The sequence below is a fragment of the Thunnus thynnus genome, chromosome 3, assembly GCF_963924715.1.
Source record: "Thunnus thynnus chromosome 3, fThuThy2.1, whole genome shotgun sequence".
Classification (NCBI taxonomy): domain Eukaryota; kingdom Metazoa; phylum Chordata; class Actinopteri; order Scombriformes; family Scombridae; genus Thunnus; species Thunnus thynnus.
The window spans coordinates 15,110,758-15,121,392 of record NC_089519.1 but is presented as its reverse complement, the minus strand read 5'-3'; the positions used below and the strand labels follow the sequence as shown (position 1 = coordinate 15,121,392).

The following is a 10,635-nucleotide window of genomic DNA, read 5'->3' as shown; positions in this document are numbered from 1 at the left end:
AAACGGGGGCGGCGCTGCTGTTTTTGTCTTAAATCGAAATCGACTCTTTGTGTTTACATGTCTGTCGCTCTCTCTCTCTGTTGATAACGACGAAGAGTAGCTATGAAATACCATTAACAGAGACTACAACACGGTAAAAAAGTGGATAAATTCTTATCCTTTATCTTTACACTAATTTACAGCAGTTGTCACTGTCACAGCTTTTTATTATAGCCTATTCATAAATGTAACTATAATAACTTCCTTGAACTCGTGGTTTTATGACTCATATTTTAATCTCGGCCATTTTAAAGATGAGGCTATCAGCTAGCTGGTACATGCTGGCACAATTTAATGTTATTCAAATTCAAGAAAATATGTTGAGACGAGGAGAAATTTACTGTCCTCACGTGACCTCCCTTAATAATAAGTCATAATAACTGTATAACAGTGTGTGTGTGTGTGTGTGTGGGTGGGTGGGTGGGTGGTTGTGAACGTACAATTTTTGTTTTCTCTCTGAAAAGGTGTTTTACTGTGTCTTTGACACTGTGTAATGTGCAGTGTGTAAGCCCTTTACTTGTCTGCTTGTATGTGCGTGTGTTCTTCAGTCAGCTTGAGCCCTACCATGGTACAATGGCACCTCTGCACTGTAGAGCACCTCATGAATTCAGGTTTTGGCCGTCCTTTTCCACGACATGGCCTCCAGCTCCTGTTTTGGTTTGCCAACCACTGTGTGACCTGTGAACTCATTAACTCTGTGCTCGTCATGAAGGTAAGATTTCTAGATTTCTAGGTAGATAAAACTATATTTGGTTTGACAGCAAATATATCCGGTACTAATAACGGACTGGATGAATCACATTTGATTGTTTGCCTGGTTAAAAGGACAGGTTCACAATTTTTTAAGTCTGTCTTAAAACAACAGTCAGGGGCCCATATGAACAATAAACAGTGCCTCCATCCACCAAGTGAAATGAGCTGCACTTCCTGGTCATCAGACTTAGGCAGCCCAGAGTATAAAGTTATATTCGGCTGAAGCAGGATGTCTGCAAGAAAAGAAGAAAATAGGAGAATGTGTCAAGTGTTATATTGTGATGCTGGAATATACAAGCTTCTCTCTGCTGAAAATTTTCCAGTTCTGAGTGGTTTACAACAGGAACACTGATACAGTATTATGTATTATGTATTATTATGGTAAACAGATAAATGATCAAACAGAATCAAACAAATCAGTCTTTGAAACTGCTACAGAGACTTAAAGGACAGGTTCACAATTTTTCAGATGTGTCTTATAACAACAGTCAGGTGTCCATGCGAGCAGTGAAAGAGGTTTTCCTCGCTGTAATCATTCCTCCTGTTCATACTGGCTATTAAAAGATCCCCTTCACATGTGCTTTCAATGTAAGTTTGTAAATTGTTTTAGGACAGAGTTAAAAAATTGTGAACCTGTCCTTTAATGCTTGTGTAGTAACCAGCACATTTGTGATTTTCCCATTTCTCTCTTATTAATCAGTAATTTTGACACTGTTTTGACAAGCATTACTCAACATATTGATAACCACATCAGACACCCATAATATTGATGGGGATTATCTGCAGCCTATATTCAACCCCATACGAGGTCACAGCACACTGACTTGTTAATATCGTTATAATGTACAGTATTTCAAGATGTCACTACAGTAATATTGACCCAAATTAATGTGTATAATAAATAAGCAAGTACAGTTAATATGTGAAGTGACCAGATTCTGTGGCCACAGCTGGTGTCAGATTGTCAACCAGAGAGAGGGTTCTTCGGCTTCCATCTGTTTGGTAATAATGAGGGGCTTCTGCCTGTACTGAGCAGGCCCAGGAGGGGCATGAGTAAGAGAAAGGTTTGTGGTACATTTTCTTTCTTTGATTTCTTTCTTTCTCTCTTTTTCTTCATGTCTGGGAATTAATGGCTGCATCCCATTTATTTGTGAAGGTTTCAGGCCCTTGTATTGTGCATGCATTATGGGAAATATTGTACTTTCTGCTCCACTACATTTATTTGACAGCTATAGTTACTTTTCAGATGAAGATGACACAATAGATAATATAACAAGCAGGACCGGACTGGGAAAATCATTATGGCTGGGAAATATAGCATGAAATATAGGCCCAGTCAGGCCACTTTTTAAGGGGTGGGTCTGGGGGTCCACCACTAGGAAAATTTTAGTTACAAAGACTTGAATTCCTGCATTCTGGTGAATTTTAGTGCATATGAATAATAAACTAATGACTCAACAACTGCTTAGTACAATGTACTGTTATGAACCTCAAATAAAACCAAAGGTGCATATCAATAAGGAGGGAGACGACACTATTACTACTACTACTGTGGCATCAGTGCTTCTCTCTCCACCTTCAAAAAGAAAAAAGCAAGAGCACAACACACCATATCTTTTAATGTACCAATATAATACAGTTAAGAGCTCTCTCCACCTATTCAAAGAACAGAGCAAGAGCACAATAACCTATTCAGTTTACTGATATACACTAACAGTTACCCATCAAAGGTTAAAATCGCCCTTTAACCAACACAGACATTAAATAACATAGATCTTTAAGTTTCAACAAATTACAGTAGCCTGAATATTGTGACAGAAGATGTTGTGTTGTCTCAATAACTTTAAATTATGAGCTCAAAGTATGAACTCACTGACTGAAAACAAATGAATTTTCAAATCATATCGACCACATTAACTAGACTAGATATGCCAATTATGCCATCAATGTTTTTGAGGAAATTAGAAAGGGAACTACCACTTTACTATTGATTGTCCTGTTTCTTGGCAGTTTTAATATTGATGGGATGATGATGACGCATCGGTAATGTTTATTTACTTTTCTTTTTTTCTCTCTTTCCCTTCCCTACCCTTCCTCTTTTTTCATCTTGCTGCTAAGTCATTTAGCTGCACTAAATGCACTTGCTCCAAATTAATGAAACAATTTTAAAATAAACACATTATTAAATGAAACCAGTGGTTTCCAACTTTTTCGGCTTTTGACATCTTGCAAAAAGCAGTGTGTAGTCAGGGTCGCATTTCAGATGTCTATGAGTTGTTAACAGCTCCACCAAATCGTGATTTTCCCTCTAAACTTCCAACATGGTTCCATTTCAATGGGTTTCCTCAGCCTTGGCATTGATTCAACAGTCTCTGGAACTCTTCTAGAGGGATGAACACCATTCTTCCAAAAGATATTCCCTCATTTAGTGTTTTGATGGTGGTGGTGGAGAGCGCTGTCCAACACATCAGTCCAAGATCTCCCATAGGTGTTCAATTGGGTTTGAGATCTGGTGACTGTGAAGGTCATAGCATATGATTCACATCATTTCCATACTCATCAAACCATTCAGTGACCCCTCGTGTCCTGTGAATTGGGGCATTGTCATCCTGGAAGAGATCACTTCCATCACGATAGAAATGTTTCATCATAGGATAAAGGTGATCACTCAGAACAACTTTGTATTGATTAGCAGTGATCCTTCCCTCTAAGGGGACAAGTGGACCCAAACCATGCCAACAAAATGTCTCTCCACTGCATAACAGAGCCACCAGATCCCCTCACTGTAGGGGTCAAGCATTCAGACCTGGACCAGTTTTTCCTTTAATTTGTCACCCGTCTGAATATAATGATATATCTGTCAGCGGGACCAAACCACTACTTTTAATGCAATACTTTAACTACATAAAGCTCATAATATTTATGTACTTTTACTTAAGTAGGATTTTTCATGCAGGACTTTTACTTGTAATGGAGTATTTTTACATTGCTGTATTGGTATTTTTACTTGATTTGAATACTTCTTCCACCACTGCCTTATTCACATATATTAAGTTCTCTTTCTCTCTCTCCAGATGGCTTACTTTGAAGTTGGCAACCTGAACACAGAAACCTACCCATCTTCTGCAAACCTCCCGACATATGTGAGGGAAAATTATGAATTCAATGGTAACTGTGTTAATTACAATATAGACCGCATCATCATCAGTTACCAGGTGAGAACCAGGGTGGTAGAGACGGTGTATGTCACAGAGCATGACACAGCTGTCTTTGGGAGGTTCAGTCCTGACAGGACTCATGAAATCAGCTGTGAACTGATCCAAGCCCTGCAGAACCCACAGCTAGATCTCACCACCTTTCTCACCCAGATGGGCTACTATGGAGATATGGTGGTGGTTCAGGATAACAATATAGATGAGACACACTACCCAGAGCCCTCTGCTCAGCCAATGTATAACATGGTGCAGACCAACAGTGGATCCACAACAATGGAGCAAAGTGACAACTTAAGATTCTTCTCAGAAGCCTTCAATCAGCAGCTAAATGTCAACATAGAACCATTCAGCTCTGACCAGCAAGGGTACTACACTGTCAACATAACCCAATACAACAGCGGACTTGCGGTCGAAGTGCAACCTAAATACAGGAGGCCTAAAGCCAAGAAGAGACAACAAGCTTTGTGGCAAAGTTATTGCCATTCTGAGTGGGAGCGGGCTTATAAAGGTAAAGGTGCAGTCAGCATTTGCTCCTGTATGTGTCTCACAGTTCTTTCTATTTCTGCAGTGGGATCATTTACACATAAACAAGACTACACAACAAAATAGAATTTTGAATCCCCAAAAGTGGACATTAAAGTATACAATTGCAAAATCTGTGATTGGATAGTGAATATAGCATGAGACCTAGTAATCAGTCAGTAATCAGATGGTTCATTTGTCCACCTTTCATCCACATTTGAGCATAACAGTTTAGTGCTTATGGCCTTTTAAGTTGACCAATTCAGTGTTTCACTGAGTAATACAGGATATAATGACAGGCCAGATTTAATGTTGTTTGCCACTTCTTGAATTTCTGTCTCTAGGTTTTGCTGAGGAATCCAATAAAAGGAATGGAGGAGGCGGTGGAGGCGGCGGCGGCATCGGCCTCATCAGAATTCTCCTCAGTGTTGGAGCGCTCTACTTGGCAGCCAGATGTTTCAGCTGGCTGAGGAGCTGGTGGAAGACGGACTTGAATGAACACGTTCTCAAGATGATACCGTGGAGGACTCCAAGTTATCAACGTACACATATCATGCTGGATTATGTGTATTAGATTTTTAGGGTGTAACTTTTGTAATAACATATGTTGAATTCTTGATATTCTGTACAATTATTACTAAATATGTGTGATAAGTAATTTATAATGCACAGGAGATGATCTGGATTGATTGAGGTCCTGCTTAGTGGTGAAGTCTCAAAATGTTATACTCCATACTGGACTTTTTCAAACTATTTTCCATACTGGAAAAAAATTACATTGTAACATTAATGATCTTGTAAAGATCTTAAGCTTAATTTTGAGAACATGAAACAAGTGAAACAAAACTATTATTAGACTGTGATAATGAATTGTGTTCACAAAACTGACTGAACTAATAGAGAAAAAAAATACAGAAATTCCTTTTAGTCCATTTTTAAACCTAAAGATGTCATGATTGTCAGTCATTGTCAATGATGAATGATCGATTACATTGTGAAGACTGAAGTTGATTATATTGTTATAAATTGATGATAAAAATAATTTTATTGAGGCTAAAGTCATTGTCTTGTATAATGTGTATATGACAAATAAAAAAAACTAACTGTACCTTACCTCATCACCATGAGAGCATTTCTTTGACATGTTGGTCGGACATCTGCTTTACAGCAGCTTTACAGTTTTAAATGTCTGTAATAACACATTATGTCATAACTTGACAAAATATAATACATTTTCACATCATTACGTAATAATACCTTCATTTTGCAATAATCTGCCGCATTTTGGAATACACAGCTTGAATGCAATATGTAATAAATGTCCCTGCATTTTGAAATAAATGATTAGCTATTACAGTGGTTATTAGTGTATAGTGTATTAGTGTAGGGTAGTAGCTGGAGTGGTTCACAGGAATTTTAACATCACCATAGGTGCATCAGTAAGAATACAAGGAGACTGACATTGTTCCTGTTCAAGTTTTATTGCCACAGTGCACACATATTGAGCAGCTGAATGGGAGACTTGATGTGGATATGGTTTATATGTGAGTGACAAATAAAAATGAGTAATACAAACACAATGATTAATTCAACATAAATAGGTACCTACAATTCAATGACTATTAGTACTCTACCTCCCAAACAAGGGAGGGGGTAGACCTACTACTAATAAAATGAGCAGAGCACTACATCACAAGTATGGCATAAACAAGAATTCTACATAACACAATAAGTTCTAAGGATTCACATAATTGCATCTCCTTAAGAATTACAGCTAATAAATTGTTCACTGGCCACTTACACACAACAATCAGTCTGTACTATCAAGTCACACAAAGTTACCAAAACAATATTTACCAATAAGTATACATACGTACTGCATACATTGGTTAAGTATCCTGCCACATTCAAACATGAACCCACAGACCATTTAACTGCAGCAATATAAAGGCAAAATGACTCACATCAATCACACATAACCATTGGTACCATGTGACATAGATGCAGAGGATCCTCAACATGTGCTCACTCTTGCTGCCAAACAGAACAACAGAAGGGAGGAGGACATATAGACTAGCAGGTAATCAGTTGAGAGTGAGTTGGAAGTGGATGATGGGTGATGGCTGGTATGGCTCTTTTCAACAATTAGAAGAACCAGGAGTTGTACTTTTTAAGATGAAAATGTAATAATACAGTACGTTATGTAATAACCTACCAAAATGGATGAATGTCCATCTGTACATGTTATATTTGTAACAATTAAGCTAAATTAAACTTCCCAAATATTAAATTAGACTGGCATTATAGTTGAACCTGACCTTAGTCTAAACAGCCACATAAAAGCAGTAACAAGATCAGCTTTTTATCATCTTACAAATACAGCCAAACTCAGGGACTTCATGTCAAAAGCCAACCTGGAAAAACTCATTTACACTTTTATTTCTAGCAGGGTTGACTGCTGCAATGGTTTTTTGATAGGTCTCCCCAGAAAGACCCTCAAAAAACTTCAGCTTATTCAAAATGCAGCTGCTAGAGTTCTTACAGGGGCCAAAAGGTTAGACCACATCACCCCGCTTCTGAAGTCACTACACTGACTTCCTGTCAGCCACTGAACTGAATATAAGGCAATGTTGCTTGTTTATAAATCAATATCTGGAGTGAGACCAAATACGTTACAGACATGTTTAAGGAGTACACTCCTGCCAGGCCTCTCAGGTCAAGTGGGAGTGGGCTGCTAGTAGTGCCCAGTGCCAGGCCTAAACCTGGTGAAGCAATCTTTAGTCACTATGCTGCACATCTCTGAAAGATACTTGCTGTCAATCTTAAAAGTAGCCTAATCCTCAAAACTTTTGAATCAGAACTCAAAACCACAATGCTGATGGATGCTTTTAGTTAAATTAAGTTATTTTAGTTATTTGAAAATGGTAAACTTAATTTAAATCTTGTTTTTATCTACACTGCAATTTATTTATTCATTGTTGTTATAAATCTTTTAATCTTATTCTAATTCTGTTTAAAATTTGCATAATCCTGTCAGTATAATACTCAGTGTTGTGCAGTTTCTACATCTCTATGAATCTTCAGATACAGTTTCTATTAAGTTAAGGAATACAATGACACTTGACATAGTTTTGATCTATGAAGGATACTGCTAATCTACTGAACTAGTAGTATCTTTTTAAAATGGATTTTGAGTCAGTATGATTCATGCTGGAATGCATAAAACAAACATTGTAGTTATAATGTTACAATTTTTTATGAATGAAGACACATTTTGGTTATTACATAATGCACCATATTATTACAATTTCATAAAATAAGTGCAACTCCTGTATTTTGTAATAACCACTGCAATATGAAATCATTTATTACAAAATGCAATGCAAGTGCTATTACATAATCAGGTGAAAAATTATTACATTTTGTCGAGTTATTACATAGTGTGCTGTTACAAGGTCAATACAGAGGAGGGTGCTGTTGTAGAGCTCCCAGAGGTTCTGGCAGCAGCAGATGGCAGCATTGAGTAAGAAACTAATGGAAAAATCACTCAACATATTTGTCCTCCTCAGGAAGGTGAATAGGTTACAGGATGCAGCATGGTGAGTGAGAAAACAGTGACAGATACAAATAAAAAAAAAACCCCAAACACATTTCCTACAATTCTTCATTATAACCCAGAACTAAAGTTCATAAAGAATGTGAAACAGATGGTCTCGTTTACTAAAAAGGTACCACCTTCTAATACAACACCCTCTACAAAACAAAACAGTTATAAGCTGTTAATAAGAACAACTTTTGGGTTGCCAGGTTTAAAACATTGGCAATTCATTAATTAATACACAAAGCTTTTTCATGTGTACAGTTAAGTCATTAAAAGTTTTTATTTATTTATTTAAAAAAAAAAAGATAATTCATCAAGTCTGCGGCTGTAAATGTTAAAAAAAAAGTGTGTGCCGGAAGAGGATAAACACCAGCCAAAGGGGATTTTTAACAACCTGGCAACCAAAACACTGTTTTGATTCATGGCTTATAACTCATTTATCATCAGTAGTAACTTATTTATTACTCATTAATGAAGCCATGAGTTACTTCTAATCATACAGAAATATATAAACACTTCATGGTGTCTTATTAGAAGGATTTACCACAGAGATTGTACCACAGTGTTTGACCTCACTTAAAGTTAAATGTGAAAACATGTGGGAAACACACTTCTAAATAGTGATTTAAATGATGTGCTCTCATTTATGTTACCCTCAGGTTTGTATGAGTGTATTTATTTTTAACATTTCATAATAAGTATGAGGTATCAAATCATACAACTTTAATAACACTAGCAACCTAACAATGTACGTATGTCTCCAGATTCTCCAGTTGCGTACACTGGGCGACAGGCAGGCTTCACCCTGAACAGATCAGCTGTCTGTCACAGAGTTACATATATACAGCAGACATTTATGGGCTATTTTGAATTTCCAGTGAACTTATAAACATGTTACTGTATTATAACTCATTTGTAAGAATATGATTTTGTCATTTGTCATTGAGTCAACCTTGCATTATGCAATAACACTGAATTGGCTCTTTATTTACTGTATGCTTCTGGCAGCAATGTACACTTTCACCTTGATGAAAATTGTGAACCAAGTTTTTTTTTTTTTTTTGACATTTTGGTAAACATCATTTAAAAAATAAAGAATAATAGGCTAATATGTTACTTATATTCTGACAGATATTAACATAGACCAGATTATAAGGAACAGAAACCTTTACCTCTCTCTCTCTTTGTGCTTTCTATACCCACCATTGACTTCATCAGACAGACATACAGGCATTTACCTGTAAACGCTCCATCCATCTGACAACACCGACAACAAACTCTGTAAGCAGACAGAAGGAGCAGCTCTGATGGATCAAGAAGAACAGATATATGTCAACATAGAGGAGCTGCGTGACACCTGCCGCACTAAACACCAAGAAACAGATGAAACTGGTAGGCCTGTATATTTACCATATAGTATACTGGAACATGAATTTTGATATGGCTTCCGAATAGCAGTCATGAAAACACTGGTAGTAGAAGTCTGACACAAGAATAACTTAACATTAACACTGTCCAGAGCCTATGTGTAATTACATTTATATATTTAATTTAGTTATATAAAGACATACATATACAGGTGACACATTAAAGGAAAAACTGGTACAGGTCTGAATGCTTGACCCCTACAGTGAGGGGATCCAGTGGCTCTCTTATGCTTGAAGAATGGTGTTCCTCAGTCTTGGCATTGATTCTACAAGTCTGTGAACTCTACTGGAGGGATGAACACCATTCCTCAAAAAGATATTCCCTCATTTGGTGTTTTGATGATGGTGGTGGAGAGCGCTGTCTAACACATCAGTCTAAAATCTCCCATAGGTTTCAATTAGGTTGAGATCTGGTGACTGTGAAGGCCGTAGCATATGATTCACATCATTTTCATACTCAAACCATTCAGTGACCCCTCGTGCCCTGTGAATTGGGGCATCGTCACCCTGGAAGAGAACACTCCCATCAGGATAGAAATGTTTCATTATAGGATAAAGGTGATCACTCAGAACAACTTTGTATTGGTTAGCAGTGATTCTTCCCTCTAAGGGGACAAGTGGACCCAAACCATGCCAACAAAATGTCTTCCCACTGCATAACAGAGCCACCAGATCCCCTCACTGTAGGGGTCAAGCATTCAGACCTGGACCAGTTTTTCCTTTAATTTGTCACCTGCCTGTAGCTGCCGAGACTAAATGTGAGAGAGGAAGTTTTTAAAGTTATTTTTACTGTCTGGAATTGATTAATTGAATAATATTAATAACATGGCCCTGTAAGTTTCATTAAAACCTTGTACATAGATAGACTTTGAAACTGATGAGTGTCAATCTGAAATTCCATTTTTGATTTATTGATTCATGAAAAGTTTTGGGATTTGGGACCTGTGAGATTGTTGATATCTCTTAAAATGGCTTCAGAAAAAAAGCTTAATTTTCATGCTAACTAATATGCAAATTCAGATGAAATCAAACACTCTTGAAAAAAAACTGGGACACTTGTCAAACATATGTTTACAGA

General features: G+C 37.1%; 1 protein-coding gene across 4 annotated transcripts; it reads left to right on the top strand.

Annotated features, from left to right (window-relative positions):
* The first annotated feature begins 9 nt into the window (after positions 1 to 9).
* On the top strand, positions 10 to 5,642 carry LOC137179611 (uncharacterized). Of its 4 annotated transcripts, none has more exons than XM_067584430.1 (5): positions 10 to 141; positions 592 to 751; positions 1,743 to 1,856; positions 3,867 to 4,515; positions 4,874 to 5,642. In XM_067584430.1, exons 2-5 carry the CDS (start codon positions 605 to 607, stop codon positions 5,101 to 5,103), a joined length of 1,140 nt encoding a protein of 379 aa, XP_067440531.1. In that variant the 5' UTR covers positions 10 to 141; positions 592 to 604; the 3' UTR covers positions 5,104 to 5,642. The 4 variants fall into 4 exon arrangements, with proteins under 4 accessions (XP_067440531.1, XP_067440530.1, XP_067440533.1 ...); XM_067584429.1 differs by having other exon boundaries at positions 36 to 133; positions 588 to 751; XM_067584431.1 differs by having other exon boundaries at positions 45 to 133.
* Positions 5,643 to 10,635: the final 4,993 nt, after the last annotated feature.

Coding starts and splice junctions, on each gene's coding strand:
- LOC137179611 (XM_067584430.1), top strand. CDS start 605: ATGGTACAATGGCACCTCTGCACTGTAGAGCACCTCATGAATTCAGGT. Junction 1,857..3,866: donor GGGGCATGAGTAAGAGAAAG/GTTTGTGGTACA, acceptor CTCTCTCTCCAG/ATGGCTTACTTTGAAGTTGG. Junction 4,516..4,873: donor GTGGGAGCGGGCTTATAAAG/GTAAAGGTGCAG, acceptor TTCTGTCTCTAG/GTTTTGCTGAGGAATCCAAT.